General features: G+C 43.1%; 1 protein-coding gene across 5 annotated transcripts in view; it reads right to left on the bottom strand.

The window, feature by feature from the left end:
* Positions 1–23,082, bottom strand: part of LOC115183708 (serine/threonine-protein kinase B-raf) — a 66,412-nt gene that overhangs the window by 35,746 nt on the left and 7,584 nt on the right. For 3 of the 5 annotated variants that reach the window (XM_029744778.1, XM_029744777.1, XM_029744779.1), the window contains one exon: positions 12,883–13,170. In XM_029744778.1, the coding sequence (XP_029600638.1) occupies positions 12,883–13,170 (288 nt within the window). Of the gene's footprint in view, positions 1–12,882; positions 13,171–16,133; positions 16,149–21,013; positions 21,041–23,082 lie in introns of those variants that run through there. The other 2 variants (XM_029744780.1, XM_029744781.1) reach the window with 2 other exon arrangements.

Consider the following 23,082-nt stretch of genomic DNA (forward strand, 5'->3'; position numbering starts at 1 on the left):
GGCCATCATCAATACAGGACATCTCTCCCTAACATCATCAATACAGGCCATCTCTACCTAACGTCATCAATACAGGCCATCTCTCCCTAACGTCATCAATACAGGCCATCTCTCCCTAACGTCATCAATACAGGCCATCTCTCCCTAACGTCATCAATACAGGCCATCTCTCCCTAACGTCATCAATACAGGCCATCTCTCCCTAACGTCATCAATACAGGCCATCTCTCCCTAACGTCATCAATACAGGCCATCTCTCCCTAACGTCATCAATACAGGCCATCTCTCTCCCTAACGTCATCAATACAGGCCATCTCTCCCTAACGTCTCAATACAGGCCATCTCTCCCTAACGTCATCAATACAGGCAATCTCCCTAACGTCATCAATACAGGCCATCTCTCCCTAACGTCATCAATACAGGCCATCTCTCCCTAATGTCATCAATACAGGCCATCTCTCCCTAACGTCATCAATACAGGACAGGCCATCTCTCCCTAACGTCATCAATACAGACCATCTCTCCCTAACATCATCAATACAGGCCATCTCTCCCTAACATCATCAATACAGGCCATCATCAATACAGGCCATGTCTCCCTAACATCATCAATACAGGCCATCTCTCCCTAACGTCATCAATACAGGTCATCTCTCCCTAACGTCATCAATACAGGCCATCTCTCCCTAACGTCATCAATACAGGCCATCTCTCCCTAACGTCATCATACAGGCCATCTCTCCTAACGTCATCAATACAGGCCATCTCTCCCTAACGTCATCAATACAGGCCATCTCTCCTAACGTCATCAACAGGCCATCTCTCCTAACGTCATCAATACAGGCCATCTCTCCCTAACGTCATCAATACAGGCCATCTCTCCCTAACGTCATCAATACAGGCCATCTCTCCTAACATCATCAATACAGGACAGGCCATCTCTCCTAACTAGATCATCATCAATACAGGCCATCTCTCCCTAACATCATCAATACAGGCCATCTCTCCCTAATATCATCAATACAGGCCATCTTCCCTAACTATGTCTAATATCATCAATACAGGACAGACCATCCTCCCTAACTATTGTCTAATATCATCAATACAGGCCATCTCTCCCTAACTATTGTAATATCATCAATACAGGACATCATCTCTCCTAACTATTGTCTAATATCATCAAGGACAGACCATCTCTCCCTAACTATTGTCTAATATCATCAATACAGGACAGACCACTCTAATACAGGACAGACCACTTCCCTAACTATGTCTAATATCATCAATACAGGACAGACCATCTCTCCCTAACTATTGTCTAATATCATCAATACAGGACAGACCATCTCTCCCTAACTATTGTCTAATATCATCAATACAGACCATCTCTCCCTAACTATTGTCTAATATCATCAATACAGACCATCTCTCCCTAACTATTGTCTAATATCATCAATACAGGACAGACCATCTCTCCCTAACTATTGTCTAATATCATCAATACAGGACATCTCTCCCTAACTATTGTCTAATATCATCAATACAGGACAGACCATCTCTCCATAACTATTGTCTAATATCATCAATACAGGACAGACCATCTCTCCCTAACTATTGTCTAATATCATCAATACAGACCATCTCTCCATAACTATTGTCTAATATCATCAATACAGGACAGACCATCTCTCCCTAACTATTGTCTAATATCATCAATACAGGACAGACCATCTCTCCCTAACTATTGTCTAATATCATCAATACAGGACAGGCCATCTCTCCCTAACTATTGTCTAATATCATCAATACAGGACAGGCCATCTCTCCCTAACTATTGTCTAATATCATCAATACAGACCATCTCTCCCTAACTATTGTCTAATATCATCAATACAGGCCAGACCATCTCTCCCTAACTATTGTCTAATATCATCAATACAGGCCATCTCTCCCTAACTATTGTCTAATATCATCAATACAGGACAGGCCATCTCTCCCTAACTATTGTCTAATATCATCAATACAGGACAGACCATCTCTCCATAACTATTGTCTAATATCATCAATACAGGACAGGCCATCTCTCCCTAACTATTGTCTAATATCATCAATACAGGACAGACCATCTCTCCCTAACTATTGTCTAACATCATCAATACAGACCATCTCTCCCTAACTATTGTTTAATATCATCAATACAGGACAGGCCATCTCTCACTAACTATTGTCTAACATCATCAATACAGGCCATCTCTCCATAACTATTGTCTAATATCATCAATACAGGACAGGCCATCTCTCCCTAACTATTGTCTAATATCATCAATACAGGACAGACCATCTCTCCCTAACTATTGTCTAATATCATCAATACAGGACAGGCCATCTCTCCCTAACTATTGTCTAATATCATCAATACAGACCATCTCTCCCTAACTATTGTCTAATATCATCAATACAGGACAGACCATCTCTCCCTAACTATTGTCTAATATCATCAATACAGACCATCTCTCCCTAACTATTGTCTAATATCATCAATACAGACCACCTCTCCCTAACTATTGTCTAATATCATCAATACAGACCATCTCTCCCTAACTATTGTCTAATATCATCAATACAGGACAGACCATCTCTCCCTAACTATTGTCTAATATCATCAATACAGGACAGACCATCTCTCCCTAACTATTGTCTAATATCATCAATACAGACCATCTCTCCCTAACTATTGTCTAATATCATCAATACAGGCCAGACCATCTCTCCCTAACTATTGTCTAATATCATCAATACAGGACAGGACCATCTCTCCCTAACTATTGTCTAATATCATCAATACATGACAGACCATCTCTCCCTAACTATTGTCTAATATCATCAATACAGGACAGACCATCTCTCCCTAACTATTGTCTAATATCATCAATACAGGACAGACCATCTCTCCCTAACTATTGTCTAATATCATCAATACAGGACAGACCATCTCTCCCTAACTATTGTCTAATATCATCAATACAGACCAGACCATCTCTCCCTAACTATTGTCTAATATCATCAATACAGGACAGACCATCTCTCCCTAACTATTGTCTAATATCATCAATACAGGACAGACCATCTCTCCCTAACTATTGTCTAACATCATCAATACAGACCATCTCTCCCTAACTATTGTCTAATATCATCAATACAGACCATCTCTCCCTAACTATTGTCTAATATCATCAATACAGGACAGACCATCTCTCCCTAACTATTGTCTAATATCATCAATACAGGACAGACCATCTCTCCCTAACTATTGTCTAATATCATCAATACAGGACAGGCCATCTCTCCCTAACTATTGTCTAATATCATCAATACAGGACAGACCATCTCTCCCTAACTATTGTCTAATATCATCAATACAGACCATCTCTCCCTAACTATTGTCTAATATCATCAATACAGGACAGACCATCTCTCCCTAACTATTGTCTAATATCATCAATACAGGACAGACCATCTCTCCCTAACTATTGTCTAATATCATCAATACAGACCAGACCATCTCTCCCTAACTATTGTCTAATATCATCAATACAGGACAGACCATCTCTCCCTAACTATTGTCTAATATCATCAATACAGACCATCTCTCCCTAACTATTGTCTAACATCATCAATACAGACCATCTCTCCCTAACTATTGTCTAATATCATCAATACAGGACAGGCCATCTCTCCCTAACTATTGTCTAATATCATCAATACAGGACAGACCATCTCTCCCTAACTATTGTCTAATATCATCAATACAGGACAGACCATCTCTCCCTAACTATTGTCTAATATCATCAATACAGGACAGACCATATCTCCCTAACTATTGTCTAATATCATCAATACAGGACAGGACCATCTCTCCCTAACTATTGTCTAATATCATCAATACAGGACAGACCATCTCTCCCTAACTATTGTCTAATATCATCAATACAGGCCATCTCTCCCTAACTATTGTCTAATATCATCAATACAGGACAGACCATCTCTCCCTAACTATTGTCTAATATCATCAATACAGGACAGGCCATCTCTCCCTAACTATTGTCTAATATCATCAATACAGGACAGACCATCTCTCCCTAACTATTGTCTAATATCATCAATACAGGCCATCTCTCCCTAACTATTGTCTAATATCATCAATACAGGACAGGCCATCTCTCCCTAACTATTGTCTAATATCATCAATACAGGCCATCTCTCCCTAACTATTGTCTAATATCATCAATACAGGACAGGCCATCTCTCCCTAAACTATTGTCTAATATCATCAATACAGGACAGGCCATCTCTCCCTAACTATTGTCTAATATCATCAATACAGGACAGGCCATCTCTCCCTAACTATTGTCTAATATCATCAATACAGGACAGACCATCTCTCCCTAACTATTGTCTAATATCATCAATACAGGACAGACCATCTCTCCCTAACTATTGTCTAATATCATCAATACAGGACAGGCCATCTCTCCCTAACTATTGTCTAATATCATCAATACAGACCATCTCTCCCTAACTATTGTCTAATATCATCAATACAGGACAGGCCATCTCTCCCTAACTATTGTCTAATATCATCAATACAGGACAGACCATCTCTCCCTAACTATTGTCTAATATCATCAATAGCAGACCAATCTCTCCCTAACTATTGTCTAATATCATCAATACAGGCCAGACCATCTCTCCCTAACTATTGTCTAATATCATCAATACAGGACAGGACCATCTCTCCCTAACTATTGTCTAATATCATCAATACATGACAGACCATCTCTCCCTAACTATTGTCTAATATCATCAATACAGGACAGACCATCTCTCCCTAACTATTGTCTAATATCATCAATACAGGACAGACCATCTCTCCCTAACTATTGTCTAATATCATCAATACAGGACAGACCATCTCTCCCTAACTATTGTCTAATATCATCAATACAGGACAGACCATCTCTCCCTAACTATTGTCTAATATCATCAATACAGGACAGACCATCTCTCCCTAACTATTGTCTAATATCATCAATACAGGACAGACCATCTCTCCCTAACTATTGTCTAACATCATCAATACAGACCATCTCTCCCTAACTATTGTCTAATATCATCAATACAGACCATCTCTCCTTAACTATTGTCTAATATCATCAATACAGGACAGACCATCTCTCCCTAACTATTGTCTAATATCATCAATACAGGACAGACCATCTCTCCCTAACTATTGTCTAATATCATCAATACAAGACAGACCATCTCTCCCTAACTATTGTCTAATATCATCAATACAGGACAGGCCATCTCTCCCTAACTATTGTCTAATATCATCAATACAGGACAGACCATCTCTCCCTAACTATTGTCTAATATCATCAATACAGACCATCTCTCCCTAACTATTGTCTAATATCATCAATACAGGACAGACCATCTCTCCCTAACTATTGTCTAATATCATCAATACAGGACAGACCATCTCTCCCTAACTATTGTCTAATATCATCAATACAGACCAGACCATCTCTCCATAACTATTGTCTAATATCATCAATACAGGACAGACCATCTCTCCCTAACTATTGTCTAATATCATCAATACAGGACAGACCATCTCTCCCTAACTATTGTCTAACATCATCAATACAGACCATCTCTCCCTAACTATTGTCTAATATCATCAATACAGACCATCTCTCCCTAACTATTGTCTAATATCATCAATACAGGACAGACCATCTCTCCCTAACTATTGTCTAATATCATCAATACAGGACAGACCATCTCTCCCTAACTATTGTCTAATATCATCAATACAGGACAGGCCATCTCTCCCTAACTATTGTCTAATATCATCAATACAGGACAGACCATCTCTCCCTAACTATTGTCTAATATCATCAATACAGACCATCTCTCCCTAACTATTGTCTAATATCATCAATACAGGACAGACCATCTCTCCCTAACTATTGTCTAATATCATCAATACAGGACAGACCATCTCTCCCTAACTATTGTCTAATATCATCAATACAGGCCATCTCTCCCTAACTATTGTCTAACATCATCAATACAGACCATCTCTCCCTAACTATTGTCTAATATCATCAATACAGGACAGGCCATCTCTCCCTAACTATTGTCTAATATCATCAATACAGGACAGACCATCTCTCCCTAACTATTGTCTAATATCATCAATACAGGACAGACCATCTCTCCCTAACTATTGTCTAATATCATCAATACAGGACAGACCATATCTCCCTAACTATTGTCTAATATCATCAATACAGGACAGACCATCTCTCCCTAACTATTGTCTAATATCATCAATACAGGACAGACCATCTCTCCCTAACTATTGTCTAATATCATCAATACAGACCATCTCTCCCTAACTATTGTCTAATATCATCAATACAGGACAGACCATCTCTCCCTAACTATTGTCTAATATCATCAATACAGGACAGGGCCATCTCTCCCTAACTATTGTCTAATATCATCAATACAGGACAGACCATCTCTCCCTAACTATTGTCTAATATCATCAATACAGGACAGGCCATCTCTCCCTAACTATTGTCTAATATCATCAATACAGGCCATCTCTCCCTAACTATTGTCTAATATCATCAATACAGGACAGGCCATCTCTCCCTAACTATTGTCTAATATCATCAATACAGGACAGGCCATCTCTCCCTAACTATTGTCTAATATCATCAATACAGGACAGGCCATCTCTCCCTAACTATTGTCTAATATCATCAATACAGGACAGGCCATCTCTCCCTAACTATTGTCTAATATCATCAATACAGGACAGACCATCTCTCCCTAACTATTGTCTAATATCATCAATACAGGACAGACCATCTCTCCCTAACTATTGTCTAATATCATCAATACAGGACAGGCCATCTCTCCCTAACTATTGTCTAATATCATCAATACAGACCATCTCTCCCTAACTATTGTCTAATATCATCAATACAGGACAGGCCATCTCTCCCTAACTATTGTCTAATATCATCAATACAGGACAGACCATCTCTCCCTAACTATTGTCTAATATCATCAATACAGGACAGACCATCTCTCCCTAACTATTGTCTAATATCATCAATACAGGACAGACCATCTCTCCCTAACTATTGTCTAATATCATCAATACAGGACAGGCCATCTCTCCCTAACTATTGTCTAATATCATCAATACAGGCCATCTCTCCCTAACTATTGTCTAATATCATCAATACAGGACAGGCCATCTCTCCCTAACTATTGTCTAATATCATCAATACAGACCATCTCTCCCTAACTATTGTCTAATATCATCAATACAGGACAGGCCATCTCTCCCTAACTATTGTCTAATATCATCAATACAGGACAGGCCATCTCTCCCTAACTATTGTCTAATATCATCAATACAGGACAGACCATCTCTCACTAACTATTGTCTAACATCATCAATACAGGCCATCTCTCCCTAACTATTGTCTAATATCATCAATACAGGACAGGCCATCTCTCCCTAACTATTGTCTAATATCATCAATACAGGACAGACCATCTCTCCCTAACTATTGTCTAATATCATCAATACAGGACAGACCATCTCTCCCTAACTATCGTCTAATATCATCAATACAGTACAGGCCATCTCTCCCTAACTATTGTCTAATATCATCAATACAGACCATCTCTCCTAACTAGTGTCTAATATCATCAATACAGGACAGGCCATCTCTCCCTAACTATTGTCTAATATCATCAATACAGGACAGACCATCTCTCCCTAACTATTGTCTAATATCATCAATACAGGACAGACCATCTCTCCCTAACTATTGTCTAATATCATCAATACAGGACAGACCATCTCTCCCTAACTATTGTCTAATATCATCAATACAGGACAGACCATCTCTCCCTAACTATTGTCTAATATCATCAATACAGTACAGACCATCTCTCCCTAACTATTGTCTAACATCATCAATACAGACCATCTCTCCCTAACTATTGTCTAATATCATCAATACAGACCATCTCTCACTAACTATTGTCTAATATCATCAATACAGGACAGACCATCTTTCCCTAACTATTGTCTAATATCATCAATACAGGACAGACCATCTCTCCCTAACTATTGTCTAATATCATCAATACAGGACAGACCATCTCTCCCTAACTATTGTCTAATATCATCAATACAGGACAGACCATATCTCCCTAACTATTGTCTAATATCATCAATACAGGACAGACCATCTCTCCCTAACTATTGTCTAATATCATCAATACAGGACAGACCATCTCTCCCTAACTATTGTCTAATATCATCAATACAGACCATCTCTCCCTAACTATTGTCTAATATCATCAATACAGGACAGACCATCTCTCCCTAACTATTGTCTAATATCATCAATACAGGACAGGCCATCTCTCCCTAACTATTGTCTAATATCATCAATACAGGACAGACCATCTCTCCCTAACTATTGTCTAATATCATCAATACAGGACAGGCCATCTCTCCCTAACTATTGTCTAATATCATCAATACAGGCCATCTCTCCCTAACTATTGTCTAATATCATCAATACAGGACAGGCCATCTCTCCCTAACTATTGTCTAATATCATCAATACAGGACAGGCCATCTCTCCCTAACTATTGTCTAATATCATCAATACAGGACAGGCCATCTCTCCCTAACTATTGTCTAATATCATCAATACAGGACAGACCATCTCTCCCTAACTATTGTCTAATATCATCAATACAGGACAGACCATCTCTCCCTAACTATTGTCTAATATCATCAATACAGGACAGGCCATCTCTCCCTAACTATTGTCTCATATCATCAATACAGGACCATCACTCCCTAACTATTGTCTAATATCATCAATACAGGACAGGCCATCTCTCCCTAACTATTGTCTAATATCATCAATACAGGACAGACCAATCTCTCCCCTAACTATTGTCCTAATATCATCAATACAGGACAGACCATCTCTCCCTAACTATTGTCTAATATCATCAATACAGGACAGACCATCTCTCCCTAACTATTGTCTAATATCATCAATACAGGACAGGCCATCTCTCCCTAACTATTGTCTAATATCATCAATACAGGCCATCTCTCCCTAACTATTGTCTAATATCATCAATACAGGACAGGCCATCTCTCCCTAACTATTGTCTAATATCATCAATACAGACCATCTCTCCCTAACTATTGTCTAATATCATCAATACAGGACAGGCCATCTCTCCCTAACTATTGTCTAATATCATCAATACAGGACAGGCCATCTCTCCCTAACTATTGTCTAATATCATCAATACAGGACAGACCATCTCTCACTAACTATTGTCTAACATCATCAATACAGGCCATCTCTCCCTAACTATTGTCTAATATCATCAATACAGGACAGGCCATCTCTCCCTAACTATTGTCTAATATCATCAATACAGGACAGACCATCTCTCCCTAACTATTGTCTAATATCATCAATACAGGACAGACCATCTCTCCCTAACTATCGTCTAATATCATCAATACAGTACAGGCCATCTCTCCCTAACTATTGTCTAATATCATCAATACAGACCATCTCTCCCTAACTATTGTCTAATATCATCAATACAGGACAGGCCATCTCTCCCTAACTATTGTCTAATATCATCAATACAGGACAGGACACATCTCTCCCTAACTATTGTCTAATTCATCAATACAGGACAGACCATCTCTCCCTAACTATTGTCTAATATCATCAATACAGGACAGACCATCTCTCCCTAACTATTGTCTAATATCATCAATACAGTACAGACCATCTCTCCCTAACTATTGTCTAACATCATCAATACAGACCATCTCTCCCTAACTATTGTCTAATATCATCAATACAGACCATCTCTCACTAACTATTGTCTAATATCATCAATACAGGACAGACCATCTTTCCCCTAACTATTGTCTAATATCATCAATACAGGGACAGACATCTCTCCCTAACTATTGTCTAATATCATCAATACAGGACAGGCCATCTCTCCCTAACTATTGTCTAATATCATCAATACAGGACAGACCATCTCTCCCTAACTATTGTCTAATATCATCAATACAGACCATCTCTCCCTAACTATTGTCTAATATCATCAATACAGGACAGACCATCTCTCCCTAACTATTGTCTAACATCATCAATACAGACCATCTCTCCCTAACTATTGTCTAATATCATCAATACAGACCATCTCTCCCTAACTATTGTCTAATATCATCAATACAGGACAGACCATCTCTCCCTAACTATTGTCTAATATCATCAATACAGGACAGACCATCTCCACCTAACTATTGTCTAACATCATCAATACAGACCATCTCTCCCTAACTATTGTCTAATATCATCAATACAGACCATCTCTCCCTAACTATTGTCTAATATCATCAATACAGGACAGGCCATCTCTCCCTAACTATTGTCTAATATCATCAATACAGGACAGGCCATCTCTCCCTAACTATTGTCTAATATCATCAATACAGGACAGACCATCTCTCCCTAACTATTGTCTAATATCATCAATACAGGACAGACCATCTCTCCCTAACTATTGTCTAACATCATCAATACAGACCATCTCTCCCTAACTATTGTCTAATATCATCAATATAGACCATCTCTCCCTAACTATTGTCTAATATCATCAATACAGGACAGACCATCTCTCCCTAACTATTGTCTAATATCATCAATACAGGACAGACCATCTCTCCCTAACTATTGTCTAATATCATCAATACAGACCAGACCATCTCTCCCTAACTATTGTCTAATATCATCAATACAGGACAGGACCATCTCTCCCTAACTATTGTCTAATATCATCAATACAGGACAGACCATCTCTCCCTAACTATTGTCTACATCATCAATACAGACCATCTCTCCCTAACTATTGTCTAATATCATCAATACAGACCATCTCTCCCTAACTATTGTCTAATATCATCAATACAGGACAGGCCATCTCTCCCTAACTATTGTCTAATATCATCAATACAGGACAGGCCATCTCTCCCTAACTATTGTCTAATATCATCAATACAGGACAGACCATCTCTCCCTAACTATTGTCTAATATCATCAATACAGGACAGACCATCTCTCCCTAACTATTGTCTAACATCATCAATACAGGACAGACCATCTCTCCCTAACTATTGTCTAACATCATCAATACAGACCATCTCTCCCTAACTATTGTCTAATATCATCAATACAGGACAGACCATCTCTCCCTAACTATTGTCTAATATCAATACAGACCATCTCTCCCTAACTATTGTCTAATATCATCAATACAGGACAGACCATCTCTCCCTAACTATTGTCTAATATCATCAATACAGGACAGACCATCTCTCCCTAACTATTGTCTAATATCATCAATACAGGACAGACCATATCTCCCTAACTATTGTCTAATATCATCAATACAGGACAGACCATCTCTCCCTAACTATTGTCTAATATCATCAATACAGGCCATCTCTCCCTAACTATTGTCTAATATCATCAATACAGGACAGACCATCTCTCCCTAACTATTGTCTAATATCATCAATACAGGACAGACCATCTCTCCCTAACTATTGTCTAATATCATCAATACAGGACAGGCCATCTCTCCCTAACTATTGTCTAATATCATCAATACAGGCCATCTCTCCCTAACTATTGTTCTATATCATCAATACAGGACAGGCCATCTCTCCCTAACTATTGGTCTAATATCATCAATACAGGACAGGCCATCTCTCCCTAACTATTGTCTAATATCATCAATACAGGACAGACCCATCTCTTCACTAACTATTGTCTAACCATCATCAATACAGGCCATCTCTCCCTAACTATTGTCTAATATCATCAATACAGGACAGGCCATCTCTCCCTAACTATTGTCTAATATCATCAATACAGGACAGACCATCTCTCCCTAACTATTGTCTAATATCATCAATACAGGACAGACCATCTCTCCCTAACTATTGTCTAATATCATCAATACAGGACAGGCCATCTCTCCCTAACTATTGTCTAATATCATCAATACAGACCATCTCTCCCTAACTATTGTCTAATATCATCCAATACAGGACAGGCCATCTCTCCCTAACTATTGTCTAATATCATCAATACAGGACAGGACCATCTCTCCCTAACTATTGTCTAATATCATCAATACAGGGACAGACCATCTCTCCCTAACTATTGTCTAATATCATCAATACAGGACAGACCACCTCTCCCTAACTATTGTCTAATATCATCAATACAGGACAGACCATCTCTCCCTAACTATTGTCTAATATCATCAATACAGACCATCTCTCCCTAACTATTGTCTAATATCATCAATACAGGACAGGCCATCTCTCCCTAACTATTGTCTAATATCATCAATACAGGACAGACCATCTCTCCCTAACTATTGTCTAAGACCATGTCTCCCTACCCCCCCCATAGCCCCCCCCTAACCCCTCCCATAGCCCCCCCTAAACCCCCCCCATAGCCCCCTAACCCAGCCCCCCTAACCCCTCCCATAGCTCCCTAACCCAGCCCCCCTAACCCCTCCCATAGCCCCCTATCCCAGCACCCCTAACCCCCCCATAGCCCCCCCTAACCCCTCCCGTAGCCCCCTAACCCCTCCCATAGCCTACACCAAGTGGTATATGTATTATAACCACTCGTTACTCACCACGGTCCGCTGTTTGTTGGGCAGGAACACCCTGACGATGGGTTTCTGAGGGGAGCGGGGATTGGCCCGTCCGTCTGTAGGGGTCTGGAGGACAGCCAGGGTATTTGGGGCGGAGGGGAGAAGAAACTGGGTGCCCCCGGATCCCCCAGAACAGCTCAAACCCCCATCTAGGAGGGAAGGGGGCGTAGGGGAGGAGGAGTAGAAGTCTGTCCCGTTCCCCATGGCCTCCAGCAGCTGCTGCTCCCTCTGCTGCAGAGCATCCAGCTTACTGGTATACTCCTCATAGGCCTACAGAGAGAATTCACACATTTTTTAAAACATCCATCACCAGTCAAAAGTTCAGACACACATACTCATTCCAGGTTTTTTTTTTCTCCTCACTATTTTCTACTTTGTAGAATTAGCTTAGACATCAAAACTATGAAATAACACGTATGGAATCATGTAGTAACCAAAAAAAAAAAAAAAACGTTAAATAAAATCTAAATATATTTGAGATTTGAGATTCTTCAAAGTAGCCACCCTTTGCCATGATCACAGCTTTGCACACTCTTGGCATTCTCTCAACCAGCTTCACCTGGAATGCTTTTACAACAGTCTTGAAGGAGTTCCCACATATGCTGAGCACTTTCTGGCTGCTTTTCCTTCACTCTGCGGTCCAACTCATCCCAAACCATCTCAATTGGGTTGAGGTCGGGTGATTATGGAGGCCAGGTCATCTGACGCAGCATTCCATCACTCTCCTTGGTCAAATAGCCCTTACACAGCCTGGAGGTGTGTTGGGTCATTGTCCTGTTGAAAAACAAATGATAGTGGGACTAAGCCCAAACCAGATGGGATGCTGTGGTAGCCATGCAGGTTAAGCGTGCCTTGAATTCTAAATACATCACAGACAGTGGCACCAGCAAAGCACATCCCCACACCATCACACCTCCTCCTCCATGCTTCACGGTGGGAACCACACATGCGGAGATCATCCATTCACCTACTCTGCGTTTCACAAAGATACGGCGGTTGGAATTAAAAATCTCAAATTTGGGCTCATCAGATCAAAGGACAGAATTTCCACCGGTCTATGTCCATTGTTCGTGTTTCTTGGCCAAGCAAGTCTCTTCTTCTTATTGGTGTCCTTTCGTAGTGTTTCTTTGCAGCAATTTGACCATGAAGCCTGATTCACGCAGTCTCCTCTGAACAGTTGATGTTGAGATATGTCTAACTTGAACTCTGACAAGCATTTATTTGGGCTGCAATCCGAGGTGAGGTTAACTCTAATGAACGTATCCTCTGCATCAGAGGTAACTCTGGGTATTCATTTCCTCTGGCGGTCCTCATGAGAGACATTTTCATCATATCGCTTGATGGTTTTTGTGACTGAAATTATCCAGATTGACTGACCTTCATGTCTTAAAGTAATGATGGACTGTCGTTTTTCTTTGCTTATTTGAGCTGTTCTTGCCATAATATGGACTTGTATACCATCCCTACCTTGTCACAACACAACCTATTGTCTCAAAAGCATTAAGGAAAGAAATTCCACAAATTAACAAGGCACACAAGTTAATTGAAATGCATTCCAGGTGACTACCTCAGGAAGCAGGTTGAGAGAACACCAAGAGTGTGCAACGCTGTCTTCAAGGCAAAGGGTGGCTACTTTGAAGAATCTCAAACATAAAATATTTGGATTTGTTAAACACTTTTTTGGTTACAACATGATTCCATATGTGTTATTTCATAGTTTTGATGTCTTCACTATTATTCTACGATGTAGAAAATAGCAAAAATAAAGAAAAACCCTTGAATGAGTAGGTGTGTCCAAACTATTGTCTGGTACTGTATCTATATACACACATATACATCTCTATATCCATGTACATAATGTGTACACACACGTCTCACTCTGCTGCAGAGCATCCAGCTTACTGGTTTACCCATCACAGGGTAACTCACCTCCAGATATATGGGAGGAGAGTTACATTCTCCTCACAGGGTAACTCACCTCCAGATATATGGGAGGAGGGGTTACTCCCTCACAGGGTAACTCACCTCCAGATATATGGGAGGAAGGTTACATTCTCCTCACAGGGTAACTCACCTCCAGATATATGGGAGGAGGGGTTACATTCTCCTCACAGGTTAACTCACCTCCAGATATATGGGAGGAGGGGTTACATTCTCCTCACAGGGTAACTCACCTCCAGATATATGGGAGGAGGGTTACATTCTCCTCACAGGTTAACTCACCTCCAGATATATGGGAGGAGGGTTACATTCTCCTCACAGGGTAATCACACCTCCAGATATGGAGGAGGTTACATTCTCCTCACAGGGTAACTCACCTCCAGATATATGGAGGAGAGGTTACATTCTCCTCACAGGGTAACTCACCTCCAGATATATGGGAGGAGGGTTACATTCTCCTCACAGGGTAACTCACCTCCAGATATATGGGAGGGTTACATTCTCCTCACAGGGTAACTCACCTCCAGATATATGGGAGGAGGGTTACATTCTCCTCACAGGGTAACTCACCTCCAGATATATGGGAGGGGTTACATTCTCCTCACAGGGTAACTCACCTCCAGATATATGGGAGGAGGGTTACATTATCCTCACAGGGGTAACTCACCTCCAGATATATGGGAGGAGGGTTACATTCTCCTCACAGGGTAACTCACCTCCAATATATGGGGGAGGGGTTACATTATCCTCACAGGGTAACTCACCTCCAGATATATGGGAGGGGTTACATTCTCCCACAGGTAACTCACCTCCAGATATATGGGAGGAGGGTTACATTCTCCTCACATGGTAACTCACCTCCAGATATATGGGAGGAGGGTTACATTCTCCTCACAGGGTAACTCACCTCCGATATATGGGAGGAGGGTTACATTCTCCTCACAGGGTAACTCACCTCCAGATATATGGGAGGAGGGTTACATTCTCCTCACAGGGTAACTCACCTCCAGATATAGGGAGGAGGTTACATTCTCCCACAGGGTAACTCCCACTCCAGATATATGGGAGGAGGGGTTACATTCTCCTCACAGGTAACTCACCTCCAGATATATGGCCGGAGGGTTACATCCTCCTCACAGGTAACTCACCTCCAGATTATGGGAGGAGGTTACATTCTCCTCACAGGGTAACTCACCTCCATATATGGGAGGAGGGTTACATTCTACCCACAGGGTAACTCACCTCCAGATATATGGGAGGAGGGTTACATTCTCCTCACAGGGTAAACTCACCTCCAGATATATGGACGGAGGTTACATTCTCCTCACAGGTAACTCACCTCCAGATATATGGAGGAGGGTTACATTCTCCTCACAGGGTAACTCACCTCCAGATATATGGAGGAGGGTTACATTCTCCTCACAGGGTAACTCAACTCACCTCAGATATGGGAGGAGGGGTTACATTCTCCTCACAGGGTAACTCAACTCCAGATATATGGAGGAGGGTTACATTCCTCCACAGGGTAACTCACCTCCAGATATATGGGACGGAGGGTTACATCTCCTCACAGGGTAACTCACCTCCAGATATATGGGAGGAGGGGTTACATTCTCCTCACAGGGTAAACTCACCTCCAGATATCTGGGAGGAGGGGTTACATTCATCCTCACCTCCAGATATATGGGAGAGGGGTTACATTCTCCTCACAGGGTAACTCACCTCCAGATATATGGGAGGATAGGTTACATTCTCCTCACAGGGTAACTCACCTCCAGATATATGGGAGGAGGGGTTACATTCTCCTCACAGGGTAACTCACCTCCAGATTATATGGGAGGAGGTTACATTCTCCTCACAGGGTAACTCACCTCCAGATATATGGGAGGAGGGTTACATTCTCCTCACAGGGTAACTCACCTCCAGATATATGGGAGGAGGAGTTACATTCTCCTCACAGGGTAACTCACCTCCAGATATATGAGGAGGAGGGTTACATTCTCCTCACAGGGTAACTCACCTCCAGATATATGGAGGAGGGGTTACATTCTCCTCACAGGGTAACTCACCTCCAGATATATGGGAGGAGGGGTTACATTCTCCTCACAGGGTAACTCACCTCCAGATATGGACGGAGGGTTACATTCTCCTCACCGGGTAACTCACCTCAGATATATGGGAGGAGGGTTACATTCTCCTCCCCGGGTAATCACCTCCAGATATATGGGAGGGAGGGTTACATTCTCCTCACAGGGTAACTCACCTCCAGATATATGGGAGGAGGGTTACAGTCTCCTCACAGGGTAACTCACCTCCAGATATATGGGAGGAGGGTTACATTCTCCTCACAGGGTAACTCACCTCCAGATATATGGAGGAGGGTTACATTCTCCTCACAGGGTAACTCACCTCCAGATATATGGGAGGAGGGTTACATTCTCCTCACAGGGTAACTCACCTCCAGATATATGGGAGGAGGGTTACATTCTCCTCACAGGGTAACTCACCTCCAGATATATGGGGAGGAGGGTTACATTCTCCTCACAGGGTAACTCCCTCCAGATATATGGGAGGAGGGGTTACATTCTCCTCACAGGGGTAACTCACCTCCAGATATATGGGAGGAGGTTACATTCTCCTCACAGGGTAACTCACCTCCAGATATATGGGAGGAGGGTTACATTCTCCTCTCAAGGGTAACTCACCTCCAGATATATGGGAGGAGGGTTACATTCTCCTCACAGGGTAACTCACCTCCAGATATATGGGAGGAGGGGCTACATTCTCCTCACAGGGTAACTCACCTCCAGAATATATGGGAGGAGGGTTACATTCTCCTCACATGGGTAACTCATCCTCTCAGATATATGGGAGGAGGGTTACATTCTCCTCACAGGTAACTCCCTCCAGATATAATGGGAGGGAGGGTTACATTCTCCTCACAGGGTAACTCACCTCCAGATATATGGGAGTAGGGTTACCATTCTCCTCACAGGGTAACTCACCTCCAGATAGATGGACGAGGGTTACATTCTCCTCACAGGGTACTCACCTCCAGATATATGGGAGGAGGGGTTACATTCTCCTCACGGGTAACTCAGCTCCAGATATATGGGAGGAGGGGTTACATTCTCCTCACAGGGTAACTCACCTCCAGATATATGGGAGGAGGGGTTACATTCTCCTCACAGGGTAACTCACCTCCAGATATATGGGAGGAGGGTTACATTCTCCTCACAGGGTAATAACTCACCTCCAGATATATGGGAGGAGGGTTACATCTCCTCACAGGTGTAACTCACCTCCAGATATATGGGAGGAGGGGTTACATTCTCCTCAAAGGGTAACTCACCTCCAGATCTATGGGAGGAGGGGTTACATTACCACAGGGTAACTCACCTCCAGATATATGGGAGGAGAGTTACATTCTCCTCACAGGGTAACTCACCTCCAGATATATGGGAGGAGGGGTTACATTCTCCTCACAGGGTAACTCACCTCCAGATATATGGGAGGAGGGTTACATTCTCCTCACAGGTAACTCACCTCCAGATATATGGGAGGAGGGTTACATTCTCCTCTCAGGGTAACTCACCTCCAGATATATGGGAGGAGGGTTACATTCTCCTCACAGGGTAACTCACCTCCAGATATATGGGAGGAGGGGCTACATTCTCCTCACAGGGTAACTCACCTCCAGATATATGGGAGGAGGGTTACATTCTCCTCACAGGGTAACTCACCTCCAGAGTATATGGGAGGAGGGTTACATTCTCCTCACAGGGTACTCACCTCCAGATATATGGGAGGAGGGTTACATTCTCCTCACAGGGTAACTCACCTCCAGATATATGGGAGTAGGGGTTACATTCTCCTCACAGGTTAACCACCTCCAGATATATGGGACGAGGGTTACATTCTCCTCACAGGGTAACTCACCTCCAGATTAATGGGAGGAGGGTTACATTCTCCTCACAGGGTAACTCAGCTCCAGATATATGGAGGAGGGTTACATTCTCCTCACAGGGTAACTCACCTCCAGATATATGGGAGGAGGGGTACATTCTCCTCACAGGGTAACTCAGCCTCCAGATATATGGGAGGAGGGTTACATTCTCCTCACAGGGTAACTCACCTCCAGATATATGGGAGTGAGGGTTACATTCTCCTCACAGGGTAACTCACCTCCAGATATATGGGAGGAGGGGTTACATCTCCTCACAGGGTAACTCACCTCCAGATATATGGGAGATGGGTTACATTCTCCTCACAGGGTAACTCACCTCCAGATATATGGGAGGAGGGTTACATTCTCCTCACAGGGTAACTCACCTCCAGATATATGGGAGGAGGGTTAACATTCTCCTCACAGGGTAAACTCACCTCAGATATAGGGAGGAGGGGTTACATTCTCCTCACAGGGTAACTCACCTCCAGATATATGGCCCGGAGGGGTACATCTCTCCTCACAGGGTAACTCACCTCCGATATATGGGAGGAGGGTTACATTTCTCCCCCAGGGTAACTCACCTCCAGATATATGGGAGGAGGGTTACATTCTCCCACAGGGTAACTCACCTCCAGATATGAGGTGGCGACACGGTAGGAGGGTTACATTCTCCTCACAGGGTAACTCACCTCCAGATATATGGGAGGAAGGTTACATTCTCCTCACAGGGTAACTCACCTCCAGATATATGGGAGGAGGGGTTACATTCTCCTCACAGGTTAACTCACCTCCAGATATATGGGAGGAGGGGTTACATTCTCCTCACAGGGTAACTCACCTCCAGATATATGGGAGGAGGGTTACATTCTCCTCACAGGTTAACTCACCTCCAGATATATGGGAGGAGGGGTTACATCTCTCCTCACAGGGTAACTCACCTCCAGATATATGGGAGGGAGGGTTACATTCTCCTCACAGGGTAACTCACCTCCAGATATATGGGAGGAGAGGTTACATTCTCCTCACAGGGTAACTCACCTCCAGATATATGGGAGGAGGGTTACATTCTCCTCACAGGGTAACTCACCTCCAGATATATGGGAGGAGGGTTACATTATCCTCACAGGGTAACTCACCTCCAGATATATGGGAGAAGGGGTTACATTCTCCTCACAGGGTAACTCACCTCCAGATATATGGGAGGAGGGTTACATTCTCCTCACAGGGTAACTCACCTCCAGATATATGGGAGGAGGGGTTACATTATCCTCACAGGGTAACTCACCTCCAGATATATGGGAGGAGGGTTACATTCTCCTCACAGGGTAACTCACCTCCAGATATATGGGAGGAGGGGTTACATTCTCCTCACAGGGTAACTCACCTCCAGATATATGGGAGGAGGGGTTACATTCTCCTCACAGGGTAACTCACCTCCAGATATATGGGAGGAGGGTTACATTCTCCTCACATGGTAACTCACCTCCAGATATATGGGAGGAGGGGTTACATTCTCCTCACAGGGTAACTCACCTCCAGATATATGGGAGGAGGGTTACATTCTCCTCACAGGGTAACTCACCTCCAGATATATGGGAGGAGGGGTTACATTCTCCTCACAGGGTAACTCACCTCCAGATATATGGGAGGAGTAACATTCTCCTCACAGGGTAACTCACCTCCAGATATATGGGAGGAGGGGTTACATTCTCCTCACAGGGTAACTCACCTCCAGATATATGGCCGGAGGGTTACATCCTCCTCACAGGGTAACTCACCTCCAGATATATGGGAGGAGGGTTACATTCTCCTCACAGGGTAACTCACCTCCAGATATATGGGAGGAGGGGTTACATTCTCCTCACAGGGTAACTCACCTCCAGATATATGGCCGGAGGGTTACATCCTCCTCACAGGGTAACTCACCTCCAGATATATGGGAGGAGGGTTACATTCTCCTCACAGGGTAACTCACCTCCAGATATATGGACGGAGGGTTACATTCTCCTCACAGGGTAACTCACCTCCAGATATATGGGAGGAGGGGTTACATTCTCCTCACAGGGTAACTCACCTCCAGATATATGGGAGGAGGGTTACATTCTCCTCACAGGGTAACTCACCTCCAGATATATGGGAGGAGGGGTTACATTCTCCTCACAGGGTAACTCAACTCCAGATATATGGGAGGAGGGGTTACATTCTCCTCACAGGGTAACTCACCTCCAGATATATGGACGGAGGGTTACATTCTCCTCACAGGGTAACTCACCTCCAGATATATGGGAGGAGGGGTTACATTCTCCTCACAGGGTAACTCACCTCCAGATATATGGGAGGAGGGGTTACATTCTCCTCACCTCCAGATATATGGGAGGAGGGGTTACATTCTCCTCACAGGGTAACTCACCTCCAGATATATGGGAGGAGAGGTTACATTCTCCTCACAGGGTAACTCACCTCCAGATATATGGGAGGAGGGTTACATTCTCCTCACAGGGTAACTCACCTCCAGATATATGGGAGGAGGGTTACATTCTCCTCACAGGGTAACTCACCTCCAGATATATGGGAGGAGGGTTACATTATCCTCACAGGGTAACTCACCTCCAGATATATGGGAGGAGAGTTACATTCTCCTCACAGGGTAACTCACCTCCAGATATATGGGAGGAGGGTTACATTCTCCTCACAGGGTAACTCACCTCCAGATATATGGGAGGAGGGTTACATTCTCCTCACAGGGTAACTCACCTCCAGATATATGGGAGGAGAGTTACATTCTCCTCACAGGGTAACTCACCTCCAGATATATGGGAGGAGGGTTACATTCTCCTCACAGGGTAACTCACCTCCAGATATATGGACGGAGGGTTACATTCTCCTCACAGGGTAACTCACCTCCAGATATATGGGAGGAGGGGTTACATTCTCCTCACCTCCAGATATATGGGAGGAGGGGTTACATTCTCCTCACAGGGTAACTCACCTCCAGATATATGGGAGGAGGGTTACATTCTCCTCACAGGGTAACTCACCTCCAGATATATGGGAGGAGGGTTACATTCTCCTCACAGGGTAACTCACCTCCAGATATATGGGAGGAGGGTTACATTCTCCTCACAGGGTAACTCACCTCCAGATATATGGGAGGAGGGGTTACATTCTCCTCACAGGGTAACTCACCTCCAGATATATGGGAGGAGAGTTACATTCTCCTCACAGGGTAACTCACCTCCAGATATATGGGAGGAGGGGTTACATTCTCCTCACAGGGTAACTCACCTCCAGATATATGGGAGGAGGATTACATTCTCCTCACAGGGTAACTCACCTCCAGATATATGGGAGGAGGGTTACATTCTCCTCTCAGGGTAACTCACCTCCAGATATATGGGAGGAGGGTTACATTCTCCTCACAGGGTAACTCACCTCCAGATATATGGGAGGAGGGCTACATTCTCCTCACAGGGTAACTCACCTCCAGATATATGGGAGGAGGGTTACATTCTCCTCACAGGGTAACTCACCTCCAGATATATGGGAGGAGGGTTACATTCTCCTCACAGGGTAACTCACCTCCAGATATATGGGAGGAGGGTTACATTCTCCTCACAGGGTAACTCACCTCCAGATATATGGGAGTAGGGTTACATTCTCCTCACAGGGTAACTCACCTCCAGATATATGGGAGGAGGGTTACATTCTCCTCACAGGGTAACTCACCTCCAGATATATGGGAGGAGGGTTACATTCTCCTCACAGGGTAACTCAGCTCCAGATATATGGGAGGAGGGTTACATTCTCCTCACAGGGTAACTCACCTCCAGATATATGGGAGGAGGGTTACATTCTCCTCACAGGGTAACTCACCTCCAGATATATGGGAGGAGGGTTACATTCTCCTCACAGGGTAACTCACCTCCAGATATATGGGAGGAGGGGTTACATTCTCCTCACAGGGTAACTCACCTCCAGATATATGGGAGGAGGGTTACATTCTCCTCACAGGGTAACTCACCTCCAGATATATGGGAGGAGGGTTACATTCTCCTCACAGGGTAACTCACCTCCAGATATATGGGAGGAGGGTTACATTCTCCTCACAGGGTAACTCACCTCCAGATATATGGGAGGAGGGTTACATTATCCTCACAGGGTAACTCACCTCCAGATATATGGGAGGAGAGTTACATTCTCCTCACAGGGTAACTCACCTCCAGATATATGGGAGGAGGGTTACATTCTCCTCACAGGGTAACTCACCTCCAGATATATGGGAGGAGGGTTAC

This window comes from Salmo trutta, unplaced genomic scaffold (assembly GCF_901001165.1).
Source record: "Salmo trutta unplaced genomic scaffold, fSalTru1.1, whole genome shotgun sequence".
Classification (NCBI taxonomy): domain Eukaryota; kingdom Metazoa; phylum Chordata; class Actinopteri; order Salmoniformes; family Salmonidae; genus Salmo; species Salmo trutta.